At 39.5% G+C, this 17,665-nt stretch overlaps 1 protein-coding gene across 4 annotated transcripts in view; it reads left to right on the top strand.

Moving 5' to 3' along the window:
* Window positions 1–17,665, top strand: part of LOC124233914 (protein tyrosine phosphatase domain-containing protein 1-like) — a 69,939-nt gene that overhangs the window by 14,922 nt on the left and 37,352 nt on the right. For 3 of the 4 annotated variants that reach the window (XM_046651208.1, XM_046651205.1, XM_046651206.1), the window contains exon 3: window positions 12,372–12,459. In XM_046651208.1, the coding sequence (XP_046507164.1) occupies window positions 12,378–12,459 (82 nt within the window). In that variant the 5' untranslated portion in view covers window positions 12,372–12,377. Of the gene's footprint in view, window positions 1–1,506; window positions 1,588–12,371; window positions 12,460–17,665 lie in introns of those variants that run through there. The other variant, XM_046651207.1, reaches the window with a different exon arrangement.

Raw genomic sequence — 17,665 nt, 5'->3', positions numbered from 1 at the left:
CTTTACCATAATGTGTTTTCTGAAGAATCTGAACAGCGTATTTCTTAAATGATGAAATAGCGAGGATCCTGCTGTAGTGTTTTTCTCTGATCTGTGATGAGTCTCCTGAGAGCCAGGAACCCTCCCTAAGGTATATTTAAGGTGTGAGATCACAGAAGCCAGTGAGGTTCATAGCGAACTGCTAGACAGAATATATGTTCAAGGCAGCCTTAGTTCTTTCCCTGAAGACATAGCTTGTTAGAAAGGCTGGAGGGGTCTGAAAAAAAAGAAAGTGTTTTCTGAATGTTGCCTGCCTGCCACCAGGGGCGATGCGAGGAGACAAGGGATTTCATAAAGTTCCTTTTTTTGAAGTTGTGGATTCAGAGATGAGGACATTTCAGTTTAAAAGAAGCCTGTTCTGTTTTGTTGTACTACATAAGGAGTGCTTTAATTCTTTAAGGACAAAATGCTACTGTGGTTTTAGGAAGCTGTGTTTTATAGCATCTAAGCCACTAGATAAATCTTCAGTCAACCCTACGTGATGAGAGGATGTGAATAAAACGTGTAATTGGTGTTAGGAATGGTATCCTAAAGGAGAAAAAATGTGGGCTGAGGGTTGAAGTTATTGTCCTCATGTATATTTGGCTGAAATGAAAACAGATCTACCCCTCAGGGAATTAGAAAGAACACAAATCTGTCAGGGTGAAGATTGGCAGGAAGTTGGAGGTATAAATGTGATCAGGAAAACGAAGATGAGGAAAATGCCATTGCTTGCATTTGCATAGTGGTGCTGTGACGTAACTGATAGGCTCTTGGCAATACCTTGAGATAGGTAAGGTATGGTTACCGTTCCTCCTTTACAGGTGAAAAAGCTGGGGTTCAGAGATGAAATAATGATAGGGGGGCAGCTAGCTACCTTTTATTGACATTTATTCGTGTATTCATTCAACAAATCTTCACTGAGCGCCTGCTGTGAAGATGCTCAGGCCCTGTTGTCGGCTTACTCCAACAGTTGACACAGCAGACAAATGTATGCCTTCATGGAGCTTCCATTCTCGTAGGGGAAGGCAGACAAAAAATGAGGTAATTAAGTAAATTACATATGTGTTGGGTATGTTTTCTTCATGAGTCCTGAGGAGAAAAGTGAAACAGGGAGGGGGAGCTGGTTTAAATTGTAAATAGGGTGGCTAGAAGGGTTTTGAAAAGGGCTGCCACGGACTGGCTATTTGAAGTTACCAAGATCACTCTGGCTGCTGTGTTGAGAACAGATTGAATTATGGCCCAGGCACAGAAGTAGATCTGTATACAGAATCTCAGGTCATCTTTACAACCTCCGCAGGGCAGATAGTGAGGCTCTGAGACGTTAGTAAGTGTGCCTACTCACAAAGCTAGTAAGTGCCAACAGCTCTATTGAAAACATGTTTGGGTTTTATAACCTTACTCTCAGACCAGCTGCGTTTCTGTTTCTGTTAGGAGGGAGGAGGCCAAAATGTGTAAAGGAGCTATGTTCTTGATATTTGTCTCTGGGACAGCAGTGAATGAGGATTTGGATGAAGGATCAGCATATTGTCTGCACAAAGCAAAACAAATTTGAAAATCCTGCTGTGGGTAAGGAGATCTAAAAAGTTTCTTGGAAGCGAAGGAATTATAAATGGTGCAGAATCCAGTGTAGCTAAGTTAAAATGCATGAAGTAACAATGAAGTTCCTTTTATTTAGTATGAAATCTCTATTGTTGAAAAGGTGTATGTGTAGTGGTTAAGAGCACAAACTCTGGAGCTGAACTGTGTGAATTCAAATCCCAGCTCTGCTACTCAATAGCTCTGTGGCTTCTGGCACATTACTTGACTTCTCTTTGCCTTAGTTACCTAATCTGTAAATGGGAATAATATACAAAACTAAACAAATTCTTACCATGTGATCCAGCAGTCATGCTGCTTGGCATTTACCCAAAGGAGCTGAAAACTTTTGTCCACACAAAAACCTGCACATGGATGTTTATAGCAGCTTTATTCATAATTGCCAAAACTTGTAAGCAACTAAAATGCCCTTCAGTAGGTGAATGAATAAATAACTGTGGTACTTCCAAATAATGGTTATTTAGCACTAAAAAGAAATGAGCTATCAATCCATGAAAAGACATGGAGGAACGTTAAATGCATATCACCAAGTGAAAGAAGCCGATCTGAAAAGGCTGATACTGTATGATTGCAACTATATGGCATCCTGGAAAAGGCAAAACTGTGGAGACAGTAAAAGAATCAGTGGTTGCTGGGGTGGGGCGGGCTGGGAAGCAGGGATGACTAAGTGAGGCACAGAGGATTTTGAGAGCAGTATAAATACTCTGCATGATGCTGTAATGGTGGATACATGTCATTATACATTTGTCCAAATCCATAAAATGCACAACACCAAGAATGAACCCTAAGGTAATCTCTGGACTCTGGGTGGTGATGATGTGTCAGTGTAAGTTCATCAGTTGTAATAAATGTACCCTCTGGTCAGGGATGTTGATAATGGGGGAGGCTATGCATCTCGGGCAGGGAGTATATAGGAACTCTCTGTATCTTCACCTCAGTCTTGCTGGGAACCTAAAACTGCTGTGAAAGATAAACTCTATTTTTTTAATGAGAACAATAGAGTACTCACTCAATAGTGTTGTGGTGAGGATTATATGAGTTAAGATATATAAAGCACTTGGAAGAGTGCCTGGCTTGGAGTAAGCTTGTGTGTTTCAGTTATTATATTATTTGTGAACATAAACATATATAGAGAGCTTTCATAGGTTCACTCTTATACTTGGGCTTCCATCTCTCTTTTTAACCCGTAAGAACTTAAGTTTTTCAACCTCAAATTCTTCTACTGTGATTGCTGTGTAGAATCTGATCATATTGACAGTATTTCTTTAAGTGCAGACAAAGGGCCTCCTACATCGGAATGAGTGGAGTGTAGGTTGATAATACAGGTTGTTACACTCCTCACCAGACTTACCAACTCAGATGTTTTGAGGGTGGGACCAACAAATTTGCATTTTCCACAAGCACCCAAGGTGATTCTGACGCAAGGCAGAGTGCTAGTGCTGTGGGGTCTGGGTGGAACTCGACCACACTTCTGACCCCCCAGGCACTTCTTAATGCAGTCCCCACAAATTCTCTCCACAAAGTACACATGTAGATTTTGGCAGAACGCTGTGTCTGGAAGATGGAAGGGAAAGTAGTGACCTAAGAACTTCTCAGTCCGTCTCAGAGCCCAGGCTCTTGTGTGAAATGACTTTTTTATGAAATAGAACGTTCTTTATATCAAACTCTTACTTATGACGACTTCCTGACAGTATGAGTAATAGTTCATTGTGTTCTGAGTTTTAAGTATCAGGTGCTTATTAGTGAGCATGTGATTAATCCTAAACAGTTGAGTCATTTTGGAGGGACTCTTTGGGACAAAAGCAAACTGTAGGACAGAGTGAGAAAAATATCTGTCATTAGCAACAGGAGATGAGCTTAAATAATACGTGATTGTGCAGCAAAATGACAGGATTACTGTTCAAACCCTTTTCTCCTGACTACAACCAGGCACATGGAATGAATTCAGTTGTGAATGGAGGTGATGTTTCATAAATCTTGAGAAGCTCAACTGTCGCTAACTGCTGGCAGGACTGTTCTACAGTAACGAAGGGAGTACTTTATAGATTGTTACAGAACTAAGAGGGAAATGAAGTGAATGTAGACTTAGAAGGGAAAGAAACAAAAATGTTACAGATATTGGTATGCAAATTAAAATAACAAGCAATTATTGAATACCTATATGCCAGACATTGTGCTAAAAACACATACAGTCTCTCTTCATCCTCATAGCGACCTAAGAAAGTAGATATACTAATCCTCATTGTACAAAAGAGGAAATTGAAGCTCAGAACAATTCATATAGCTGGCAATAAACAGTCAAGATTTAAACACAGAACTTCTGACTGTACAGTATAGTTTAACTAACGTAGTTGAGCTGTATATATTTCATCGGGAATTTCTGCATCTAACCAAGATGAAATAACAGAGACTATAATTACCCTCCTGCCTTAAACAACTACAAAACCAAACAAAATGTAGAAAAAATGGGTTTTGGCCATTGGAAGCAGGCAGCTCAGGACCATGATCTCTGAGAGAAGAGAAACAAGCATGGCGAGCCTGAGAGTACACGAGCAGCCTCCCTGGAAGCAGCTTCCAGGCTGCAGTGCAGCAAGGAGAACCTAAACAGAGCCTTCTTAGGGATGCATGGAGAGCCAGGGTGGCTAGAGTGCAGTGTAGGGTCCTGGGGAGAAGGGAGCAGCACAGAGAGAGCTCTGGAGACTGCAGAGGGCCCTCAGGTCTTTGCCGGCCGGAGATGTATGACTGAGTGCTCACCTGGGCAGACTACCCAAGGCCGGGGAAAGCTAGAGGAAGGAGCAAACGGGGCAATTTCCAGGGCTCTCAGAGGGCTGGAAATGGTTCCCATTCCCACCAGCCAGAGAAGAAAGGCTTCATGACACCCAGAGTAGAGTTGGAAGCTACAGAAAGGTGTGGCCTTAGCAGTGGGGCTAAATTAGCCTAAAATGAAGGCAGCTCTGGAGCTGCCAGGCTGATTCCAAATAACTAGTCTAATGAGAGAAGGAAAGGAAGTCAGTAATTGAGACCTGTTGAATAAGTGATCAGCAGCTGCAGGAGGAATGAAAAGGAACCTGCGCTGTGTTCTTTTGAGGACCCTACAGGTACAGGTAGAGCTGGTTTTCTGTTTTAATTCTCAGACTTTGGGAGGTCTTGAAATTTTCTGTTTCTCAAACTAATGTTTATTATCTATTTGAGATCTTTGAAAATTGGTAATTTAACTCTAAGCATATAGTAACAGGTAATTAGACCATTAAAGCAAACTTTCCATTCTTCCACTGTTTTTCTTAGGTTAGAAGAATTATTTTTTCATAAAAAATGTGTATTTCTGTTGTTTCGTAAAAACATAGTATTTAAGCTTTACAAAGGACGTTTTTATTTTACTTTTTTTTCCTTTTTTTTTGCTGAGGAAGATTCACCCTGAGCTAACATCCATCCCAACCTTCCTCTATTTTTTAGTATGTGGGCCGCCAACACAGCATGCTTGCTAACAGAGTGGTGTAGGTCCACACCCAGGAACCAAACCCAGGCCACCGAAGTGGAGCATGCTGAACTTAACCACTAGGCCACTGGGACTGGCCCTTATTTTACTATTTTTAAGCATGGCTTTTACAGTCACATTAGGATATTCTTTGAAGATGGACCATCTTTAATTCTGTTGATTAATTATTGCATTTTAGCAATAGTACTGTCAACCTGCAACAGAGGGACATTTATCACCCCCAAATGGGAGTCATTAAAATTGGGTTTCACATTTTCTATTGGAGAAAGCCTTTCTTATTGTGGCACTAGAGCCAGAAAAGTCAAAGGAAAAATCTTACAGATTGGACTACACAAAAAAGTAAGATTGCTAGCAAAACAGACTATTAACATATGTAAGACATGATAAACTTAAAATATGTGTGACATATGATGAAGACTTGATATTCTTGGTATAGAAAAACGTCTTGCAAGTCAGTCAGAAAGGGGCAGATGTCTAGGTTGGGAAAAGGGCTAAGCTCTAAAGCAAGCAGTTTATTAATAAGAAATTATTTTTTTTAAAAAAGCCTCTGAAGAACTACTCTGCCTCACAAAATAAAGAAATGCATGGGCCGGCCCTGTGGCCGAGTGGTTAAGTTCACACACTCCGCTGCAGCAGCCCAGGGTTTCACCGGTTCAGATCCTGGGCGTGGACATGGCACCACTTGTCAGGCGACGTTGAGGTGGTGTCCCACATGCTACAACTAGAAGGACATGCAACTAAGATAGACAGCTGTGTACTGGGGGGATTTGGGGGGGAGATAAAGCAGAAAAAAAAAAAAAGATTGGCAAAAGTTGTTAGCTCAGGTGCTAATCTTTAAAATAAAATAAAAAGAAATGCAAAGTAAAACATAATAAGACATTGTTAAGAAGATGTAAAATGAAAGAAGTTGAAGACACAAAGAAATGAAAGCATATTCTGTGCTCTTGGATTGGAAGAATTAACATCGGTAAAATGTCCATACTTCCTAAAGCAATCTATAGATTCAGCGCAATCCCTATCGAAGTTCCAACAACATTTTTCACAGAAATAGAACAAAGAATCCTAAAATTTATATGGAACAACAAAAGACCCCGAATAGCCAAAGGATTCCTGAGAAAAAAGAACAAAGCTGGAAGTATCACACTCCCTGATTTCAAAATATACTACAAAGCCATAGTAACCAAAACAGCATGGTACTGGCAGAAAAACAGACACACAGATCAATGGAACAAAATCGAGAGCCCAGAAATAAACCCACACGTTTATGGACAGCTAATATTTGACAAGGGAGCCAAGAGCTTACGATGGAGAAAGGAGAGTCTCGTCAATAAATGGTCTTGGGAAAACTGGACAGCCACGTGCAAAAGAATGAAAGTAGACCATTCCCTTACACCATGCCAAAAAATCAACTCAAAATGGATTAAAGACTTGAATGTAAGATCCGAAACCATGAAACTTCTAGAAGAAAACATAGGTAGTACACTCTTTGACATCGGTCTTAGCAGCATATTTTCAAGTACCATGTCTGACCAGGCAAGGGAAACCAAAGAAAAAATGAACAAATGGGACTACATCAAACTAAAAGGCTTCTGCACAGCAAAGGAAACCATCAACAAAACGAAAAGACAACCTAACAATTGGGAGAAGATATTTGCAAACCCTATATCAGATAAGGGGTTAATATCCAAAATATACAAAGAACTAATACAGCTCAACAACAACAAAACCAACAATCCAATTAAAAAATGGGCAAAGGATCTGAACAGAGATTTCTCCAAAGAAGATACACAGATGACCAACAGGCATATGAAAAGATGCTCAACATCATTAGCTATCAGGGAAATGCACACCAAAACTACAATGAGGTATCACCTCACTCTGGTCAGAATGGCTATAATTAACAAGACAGGAAACAACAAATGTTGGAGAGGATGTGGAGAGAAGGGAACCCTTGTTCACTGCTGGTGGGAGTGCAAACTGGTGCAACCACTATGGCAAGCGGTATGGAGTATCCTCAGAAAATTACGAATAGATCTACCATATGATCCAGCTATCCCACTGCTGGATATTTATCCAAAGAACTTGAAAACACAAAGGCATAAAGATACGTGCACCCCTATGTTCATTGCATCATTATGCACAATAGCCAAGACTTGGAAGCAACCTAGGTGCCCATCAAGGGACGAATGGATAAAGAAGATGTGGTATTTATACACAATGGAATACTACTCAGCCATAAGAAATGGTGAAATCCAGCCATTTGTGACAACATGGATGGTCCTTGAGGGTATGCTGAGTGAAATTAGTCAGAGGGAGAAAGTCAAGTACCTTATGATCTCACTCACAAGTAGAAGATAAAAATAACGACAAACAAACACATAGCATTGGAGATTGGATTGGTGGTTACCATAGGGGGAGGGGGGAGGGGAGGGAAAAAGGGGTGAGTAGGCTCACATGTGAGGGGATAGACTATAAGTAGTTTTTGGGTGGTGAACGTGATGTAATCCATACAGAATTCGAAATATATTATGATGTACATCTGAAAGTTATATAATGTTATAATCCAATGTTACTGCAATTAAAAAAAAATTTTTTTAAAAAGATGTAAAATGCCCAACATTAATGAGGAAGAGAGAAAAGATGTGCCTTCTAATAAATTGTGTCTATTGGGCTGATCTTTCTGTGGGCACAGCGGGTTGGCATTAGGAGCACGCAGGCTAGGTCTGTGTCCCAGCTCTGCCACTAGACATGTGTGGTCTCAGACAAGGTTTCCATCTGAGAAAATGGAGATAATGATAGTACGGCCCTGATAGAGCAATTCCGTGCAGATGACATAGATTTTGTGAAGTAAAGCACCTAATATAAATTATGGTACTGGTGCACAGGCAATTTTAGCTGCTGAAGTAGACATCAATCTGCATATTGAAAGGGCCCAGCAGGAACTGATTAGGTTGTAAAAGGACAGCTTCCAGTAGACATCCTCGTGAAATTCAGAACACCAAATATAAAGATCCTGCAGCTTATCTCTGACAGGTCACAAATTGGCATCAGAGTTCTCATTAGCAGTATTGTTTGCTGGAACACGGTAGAACAATATCTTCAAAATTCTAACATGGCATGGCTAACCTAGAATTCTGTAAGTAGGCAAATTATCAGCTGAGTACGAGGATAAAATAAAGGTATTTTCAGAATGAAAAGACATAGAGAGTTTACCTTCTGTTCATTCCTAATGAAAAAATTACCTCAGAATAAATCAAAGCCTAAACAGAATCTAAGGACCAGTGGCCTCAAGTCAGGGCTGCAATTGAAAGACATCCCAGGTAGAGAACTGTGTAGTAGGCCTAAGAAGCTTTTCGTCCACATTAGAGTAGGATTCCAAAGGGCTTGGAAAAAGTTATAGTATGATTATGATAGTATGATTAAGAAACGGAAAGATCTTAAGGATATGAGGAAGGATGTAAGAAAAAGGTGATTAAAAACCAGGGAGAAGTCTGTATAAGAAATGCATGGTGTAAATTTGCAGCAAAACAGAATTTGCCTTTGTTTTAAGCAACTGATGAAATGAAAGATAATCCATTGGACACTGATGCTTGGAATGATTTACTTTGAGCAGCACAGGTACAGTGACACAAGATTATACTTCTTTCTATACAGGTCCAAGCATAGTACTTGGTGAAAATTTTTTTAAAAGTATGTGTATACAGATATATATAATATCTAATACACACACAAAATTATTATATTGTAATTTGTCTCACATTTTAGAATAAATCTATAGACAAAGCGTGGGAAACTTAATTATAGATATAACTAAAAAGTTAAAAATCTTACTATAAAAGAAATGGTACGGTTAGAACTTGAAAAGTAGAGAGGAAAGGAGAAATGGACAGTAGTACAGGTAAACTAATTTACTTATTTTACATAGTAGGGAATCCAGATACTGTTTAAAGTTAATAGAATAAGAAATGGTTAAAGGATGTTGTTTAAAATTACAAAGATAATCAGAGGAATTAAATATACTGCGATGTATTAAATGGAGAAAGATTTGGCCTGGTGGGAGATAGGTAGGGTAAATGAGCCAATTTCCTCATCTTTTATGCCAGGACTTCAATACTGTGCTTAAAGGTGGTAGAATACTAACTAGAGGTGTAAGTGTAGTGACTACCCCCAGAAGAACTAGAGCCGTGTTTAGCTTGTTTACCTCTGGGCAGTAAAACCTGGGCTGGGAGGTAGAAGCAGAGACTTTCCTTTTCATTCTGTACCATTTATTTCACTTTTAAGCTTTTATGTATGTTTAATTATCTGTACTGAATGTCTGCTTTTTAACCTCAAAATGTATTAAATCATTTTTAGCCAGTTTTTTCCTTGACTGTTGGTGTGTCTTCACGTGTCTTGAGACTGCTGAAACACTAGTGTGACGTAAGGCACGTACACTGCCCAGACAAGGGGGCTGGCTGCTTTTGTTGTAATTTTTGATCATCACACCCGTCTGGAGGATAGACTTCAGCTCTGGGCACTAGAATATGAATAAATATGGGTTGTGAGTAGAAGGTGCTCGCCATCTGGGTGGGGAGGTCTAGGAGCATTCCATGTGAGGAATGGGGAGGGGAGCTGCAGTGTGTGGTCGGGAAGATGTAATTCAGGAATAAGGGCAGCATGATCACCAGCTTGAGATGTGTGGAAGAAAGGGCTTGTTGTTCTGTGTGGTCTAAAAGGGCAGAAATTACAGAGCAACACCATTATAAAGAGCTTTCTAACTACCAGAGCTGTGCAATGATGTCACTGGTACTGTTGGAACAAAGGCATTGTGGAGAGTATGCTCGCGTTGGTTAGGATACTGCTAGAGGACTTCTGAGGCTCCTTAGATCTCTGAGTTTCTGAGGGGCTACTTAGAAAGTTTTAAGACAGTTTACAGTCATGCTTGTATTCTTTGCCACCTGAAAGGCTACCATTAATTCAACATTCTTTTTTTGAGAAAGATTAGCTCTGAGCTAACATTCACTACCAATCCTCCTCTTTTTGCTGAGGAAGATTGGCCCTGAGCTGAGATCCATGTCCATCTTCCTCCACTTTATATGTGGGATGCCTGCCACAGCGTGGCTTGATAAGCAGTACATAGGTCTGTGCCCAGGATCCAAACCAGCGAACGCCGGGCTGCCAAAGCAGAGCGTGCGAGCTTAACCACCTCGCCCCTGGGCCAGCTCCAATTCAACATTCTTTTAATAGCCATGTTTTCCTTGGGCTTTAGGTATTGGGGGCACAGAGATAAATAAGACATGAATAGATCCAAGAAACTCAGTCTAGTATGTCCATTTCAGCTCCACAGATGTTCCATGAGCATGTCCCATACACCAGTCTCTCCCCTTCTCTAGAGAGACAGAGATGAGGAAGTTCTGGATTCTCCTCTCCGTGGTGTGCAGGGGAGCTAGTCCAGTAGCCAAATTTCATTACGGTACAGCTGAAGAGCACAGGGTGGCATTAGGGAAGGCTTCACAAAGTGACAACTGGTCCTTGCTGGATCACCTGGGACATACTTTATAACTCTTCACCTACAAAACAACCAGTGCTAGAACCGTGACTGCTCTAAAATTCCATGGTTCTAAAATGGGGATAGTTGTTTTTTTGTCAAAATATGCTTTAAGAATATAGTCCAAGTTTATAAAAAATAGTATGGTAAAAACATTTGCTGTAAATCTAATCTTAATGGATATCCTTTCAAATTAAGTTTTTGCTAATGAGTTTCCTGGAGCAACTTGTCCTTGGACTTCTTGTCTTTATGTAACATTCTTTTAAAATGTTATGTACATTATAAAATTTTTTATTAATTAGTATGATACCAGATTTGTGATAATTATTAATATTGGAGAAATCATTCTTTTTTCTTTCATTTTAGAGTAGCCTATGATTTTATTTTTATATTTCCTTTGAAGGGAGACAGCATCATCAAGTAGGACTTAAGATTTTAAATTTTATACCCTTTGAACATATAAAACTTGATTTTAGAAGTAAAATTTTAGTGAACTTGAAATTCTCGGGCCTCTGTCCCCATGGGGTTGGGATGCGTCACCCTCCTGGCAGTTGGATGTGTTCACCAGCCTGGAAGCTCTCCAGACCCTGTGCTATTGGGATTTTCTGGAGGCTTCCTCACGTAGGCATGATCGATTATCAACTCCATTTCCAGCCCCTCTCCCTCTCTAGAAAAGTGGGTGGGGGAGGAGCAGAAAATTCCAACCTTCTCATCATGAGTTGGTCTTTCTGGTGACCAGCCCCCATCCAGGAGCCATCCAGGAGCCCACCCAGAGTCGCTCTTTAGAACAAAAGATGCTCCTAGTGCTCTTATCACCTGGGAATTTAGAAAAGTTTCAGGAGCTCTGTGCCAGGAATTGGGGGGGGGGGGGGGAGAGCAATCTATGTATTTCTTATTTCATAGTCCGACACATAAGAGCTTAAGAAAGGTGACTTTTTTTCTTTTTTGACATATAAAACAATTTACATAACTTTCCTCAGTGGAGACTATAGCAACACAACAATCACTTAGCCTGTAATTTAGCACGAGCTAGACGAAGACTTGAGTGCAGAGTAAAGTCAGATAAATTCAGTAAACCTCAAGTTAGTAAAGAATGAGGGGTTCCGTTCAATTGCCTCACATACCGTCAGGTCCACAATAAATCTTCCTCCTTGAGCCCAGGTCAAATGCCAGTTCCTCAAAGCCTTGTGCCTGCCCTCAAGTTGGACAGCCCTCCTGCTTGTCCAAGCCTGTCTTGGGACACTTAACACATACTAGTGTTACTTGTGTCTGCATCTTATCTTCCCGACAGCTTGTAAATGCATAAGGGAGAGCATGTCTTATTTTCCTCTACCGTGCCCTGCATGTCTAGCACAGCGCTGTCTAGTAGAATGTCATGTGAGCCACGTATTCAATTTTCGATTTTCTAGTAGCTGCATTAAAAATATAGATCAGAGAAAATTAATTTTAATAATTTATTTTAACCCAGTAAATCAAAAATATTTCAATGTAGAATCAATGTAAAAATTATCAGTGAGATATTTTGCATTTTTTTGTACTGTCTTCAAAATCTTGTATTTTACACCTACAGCACATCTCAAATCTATACAAGCCACATTTCAAGTGCTCAGTAACTGCTTAGTGAATAACTACTGTGTTAGACAACAGAAGTATAACATATTAAAAGTGATTCGTAAATGAATATCTCATAGGCACACTTTCAAAAAATAATCTTTTTTTTTCCCCCAACAGACTACCATGGCTGCCGGAGTCTTGCCTCAAAAGGAACACCCATATTCCACTTTGGTGAATAACAGTGGGTATGCTGCAAATATGAAAGGTAATAGTTCTTTAGTATACTTTCTGTGTCTGTGCAAACTAGAGTTTAATAAAACTGCATGGATGGGCATGAAAGAAAAGACTTGATTCTTCATATTGGAATCCCACAGTTTTGACCTGTTAAAATTCCTTTTCAAAATCCTGACTTTGGCCTTTTAAGAAGGAATGTTGAAAACAATGTTTGTCTCCTGCCTTATCCTCTTAGCCTAAAATTCTCTGTTCATTCCTCTCGTCAAACTCGCCTCCTTGGAAATTAACCTTTCATTTCCCTCTTCTTTCCTTGCTTGCAGTTGTCACTTACAGAGCACGTTCAGAAGCTTGCTAGCTCTACTCCTCCCAGTTTTTTCTCCCCTCTGTCACCTTCCCACAGTTTTGATTTTTATGTGTGCCCAGGAAAGAAAGGGTACTGTGACTTGGGCTCTTCTGCCACACTTGCCCTCACCCTTTCTTACTGTCATAAGTGCTGAGCTGGGAGCCTGCCCTGATCTCCACCACTTTGGCTCTGCTGGTCTTGCTCCTGCTGCCAGCAGTTATCCAAAAGATGCTGAGTGATTTTTCTTGGCAGTACCCCTTGCATGATTTTCTTACTGCCCGCTCTGGGTTCACTTTAGTGCTCCTGTATGGGGAACTTTGAAGGATTTTTCCCCCTAAGTATAGATGAGATAATATAAGGAAAAGTAAAGGAGTAAGGGTCTAAAGGTGTTGGACTTCAGCGCTTGCTGGGAATAATTGGTTCTCAATTATTGTTGGAATCTAACCACTCCACCAGGGGGAGCTCTCTTTCATCAAGAAAACCAGTGTTTCCTACTTGTGACCTTGTCTAAATTCCAGATCCTTGTAGATCCTCCTTCATCTGTCTGTGCTGTGCCTGACTCTAGAAGGACTAATACGACTGCTGACTACCATTTGTGGACAGCTTCTGTTTGCCAGACCTACCAGATGTTAGTTTCCCTGGTTTTAGAAAGAAGTGCAAGTGCAATAATGTGTCTCTTTGCTGCTTCTCTTGTAGAATGATGGGTTTTTTTCCCCTAAGTAACTCTCCAGCCAACAAGTGTAAGTCAGATGAACCTTTTTCCCTGTCATTTCTTCTGTTGGAACGTTACCTCTTAGTTGGTGTTTCTCATCAGGGATTCTATTGGCTTTTGAGGTGGAGAAACTCTTCATTACACAGGAGAGCCCCCAGCACTGTAGACATTAAGTAGCGTGCCCCCCCCGCCGCCACTAAATCCAGTAATGTTGTTAGATTACCGTGACAACCAGAAATACCCTACCCATTTCCAAATGCCCTCAGGAAAGTTGTAATGCCCCTATTGTGATCCACTATACCCTTCCCAAAACCATCTTTTTATTAAAAATTTCCTCATTATATAAATGTAGCTAATTTTTAGTTAGGAAAAAAACCTGGAAAAATAAAAAAGCTTAGTTTATATCTCACTTTCTTAAAGTGTATCTCATCTATAAAGATAGTCAGTTATACTTTATTGGGTTAACATTGGGATGGGAAGTATTTTTTTTTAAATGTTAGCTAATGAATCATGGGAAATTTTAATTAGAGGATACATAAATACAGTATTTAAATTATTTTTAAAGGAAAATAGAAAACTCAACAAGCACAAAGACTAGCTTTGGAATGAGACAAACCTAGTTTTAAATCTTGGTTCTACTACTTTTTGGAAAAAAAACTCTTAGAACATTTCAAATATTCACAAAAGTATACAGAATACAATAAGATCCCCATGGAGGTACCACTCACGATGGAGGTACGACCTCCTCCTCATAGAGGTACCACCCCCTGTGGAGGTACAACCCCCTCATGGAGGTACACCCACCCATGGGGGTATCACCCCCCCCACCATGGAGATACACCACCCTCCTGTGGAGGTACCACCCTCCAGTATAGAGATACCAATCCCCTATTGGAGGTAACCCCCCCAATGGAGGTACAACCCCCTCATGGAGGTACCCTCCACTGGAAGTACCACTAAAAAAATTTAACAATAATTGCTTGATATCATCAAAAATCTAAACGTTGCTCAAATTTCTGATTGTCTCATAGATAATGTATATTTTTGTTTGAATCAGGATCCAACAAAGACAATATATTGTAGTTGGTTGATATGTATCTTACATCTCTTCACTTGGGTTTCCCCCATCTCTTTTTCCTTATAGTTTATTGGTTGAGGAAACAGGTTTTTTTCCCCTATAGAGTTTGCCACAATCTTTATTTTGCTGATTATACCCACATGGTATTTCCTATAAATTGAATTGGTAGATGGATGTCGAGTCTAGTTGGATTGTTTTTTGTTGGCAACAATATTTCGTGAATGGTGCTATATTCTTCCATCAGGATGCCCAGGATGTCTCTCTTATCGTGGTGTTAGTTCTTTTATTTTGAAATAATTTCAAGCTTACAAAGAAGCACAAAAAAATTCCTTTGTACTATTGACCCAGACACTCCCATTCAAGTTTTGTCAACTGTCCTAGTAATATCCTTTAATAGCAAAAAGATACTTGTCGTGTTTTTTCAGTTTCTTTCAATGACCATAGTTAGTTCTTTCATGACTTTTATGAAGATTACAGGCCAGTTGTTTTATAGTATGTTCCTCAGTTTGGTTTTGTCTCCTGTTCATCATGATAAGATTCAAGTTATGAATTTTTGGCAGAAACATCACAGAAGTGATTCTGTGCTTTTCTCACTGCGTGCCATCAGGTGACGCAAGATGTCATTTTGCCCTGTCACTGGAAATGTTAAATTTGATCATGTCAGTAAAGTGGTGTCTGCCAAGATTTATCCATCATAAATTATCCTTCCTCCCTTCATAATTAATGTTTTATGGAGACATGCTTTGAAACTATGTAAATATCCTAGTCCTCATCCAATTCTGTGCCCAGGATCCAAACCAGCAAACCCTGGGCCACCGAAACGGAGCGCGAGAACTTAACTGCTACGCTACTGAGCTGGCCCCCTCATCCAATTTTTACCCAATAGTTTGAACATCCATTGATGTTTCTATGATAGATAACTATGATAGATAACTAAATGGAGGTTTTCTAATTCCATTATTCCTTCTGCATTTCTTAGTTGGCATTTTACCATAAGAAAAAACTTTCCTATTTATTTGTTCAGTTTTTTCTTTATTTCAGTGTCAATTCCTGATTTGTTCAATGGAAAATAATTTTTTACTATCATTTCTTTTGATGTTCAAATTGTCCCATATTTTGCCAGTAAGAGCCCCTTCGAGCTGTCAGCTGTATCCTTTTTACATGTGCCCATCGTTCTTGTATTCCTTGCTTTCTGGCACAGCAAGATACTCCAGTCTCGCCTTGTACTTTCCCTGTCCCAGCCCTGGAATCAGCCTCTTCTCCAAGGAGCCAGGTTCCTTTTAGTGGGGAGTGGTGTTTAGAAATCAAGATGTGCCCACTACTAGATGTGCTCACTAATGCTGGAATGTCTCAGTTCCCAAGCTCCCTACGAGACAAAGCTGGGAAATATATGTTAATATATTATATTATAATTATAATTATAATAAAAATATATATAAATATAATAAGTATTATAAATATAATTTAAAAATAAATATAATATATTAATATGTGTTAAATATTTATAATATTTATATGCATATACATCTACCCACTTTTACATGTATATTTATTTCTGTTTCTCTCTGTATGTATTGAAAACCATGAGTCCATATTGGTACTTCCTGTTCTAATCCAACACTTTACCATCATTCTAGCTTTTCTCAATTTTATGCTTATAATTCCCTTCTCCAAGAATGAGAAACCTGGCTGTTATTACCCCCGATTTGTTTACGTACTTACTCAGTCCTCCTTTTCATAATCAGTCTCCCAGCCCTGCCTGTTCACTGCCTGACTCAGCTCTTTTCTCCGTACAGGACCAACACCCTGCCAGGTCGATTACTATACACTGTACTAGTCACCTTCCCTGCATTGGCCCTGACCTCTGCTAAATGACCCTCACTTAGGCCCACCTCATGGCTGTTTTTTCTTTGATTATATATACATTTTTAATTAAAATATTGAGATAATTGTATAGTCACATGCAATTGCAAGAAATAATACAGAAAGATTTCATTTACCCTTTATTTACTTTCCACGAATTATAACATCTTGCAAAACTACAGGACAATATCACAGCTAGGATATCGACATTGTTACAGTCAAAATACAGGGCAGTTCCATCACTACGAGGATCCCTCCTGTTGCCCTTTTAGCCACTCACTTCAACCCATGACTCTGGCCCCTGATGACCACTGATCTGTTCCCCATTTCTATAATTTTTTCATTTCAAGAGCGTTATATAAATGAACTCGTACAGCATATAACATTTAAGTGTGGCTCTTTTCACTTGGCAAAGTTCCCTTGAATTTCATCCAGGTTGTGTGTATCTACAGTGTATTTCTGTTCATTGCTGAGTAGCATTCCCCAACGTAGATGTACCATAGGGTGTTTGTCCATTCACTTGTTGAAGGACATCTGGGTTGTTTTCCTTTAGGGGCTATTATGAATAAAGCTGTTCTGAACATGCATGTACAGGTTTTTGTATGAGCATAAGTTTTCATTAATCTAGGATAAATGGCCAAAAGTCTACTTCTTAAGTCACATGATAATTGCATGTTTAGTTTTATATGAAACTGCCAAGAAGCAATATACGAGTGATCAAATTTCTCTGCAGTCTTGCCAGCATTATGGGTTGTCATTATTTATTTTAGCCATTCTAGTAGGTGTGTAGTGGTATCCCATTGTGGTTGCTGAACTCACTTATAAGGTCTAGGAGGTTTTTGGAGATTCTTTGGGATTTTCTATATAAACAATAACGTCTGCAAATAAGGATAGTTTTATTTCTTTCATTTACAATCTATCTGCCATTGCTTTTTTTTCTTACCTTATTGTAGTGGCCTAGAACTTCTGCTAAGCAGTATAATCTGCAAATGAGGATAATTTTATTTCTTTCATTTACAACCTGTATGCCATTATTTCTCTTTCTTGCCTTATTGTAGTGGCCTAGAACTTCTAAGCAGAATGAGAGTCATGGAGAGCAGATATCCTTGCCTTCTTTCTGATCTTAGGGAGAAAGTATTCAGTCTTTCACCTTTCAGTATGATGTTGAAAGTTTTCAGTAGATGCTCTATAACAAGTTGAATTAGTTTCCTTCTGTTGTTAACTTGCTGAGATGTCTTTGT

The sequence above is a fragment of the Equus quagga genome, unplaced genomic scaffold, assembly GCF_021613505.1.
Source record: "Equus quagga isolate Etosha38 unplaced genomic scaffold, UCLA_HA_Equagga_1.0 270_RagTag, whole genome shotgun sequence".
Lineage (NCBI taxonomy): Eukaryota > Metazoa > Chordata > Mammalia > Perissodactyla > Equidae > Equus > Equus quagga.
The sequence above is the reverse complement of the archived record's forward strand: the minus strand, read 5'-3'. Positions and strand labels throughout refer to the sequence as shown.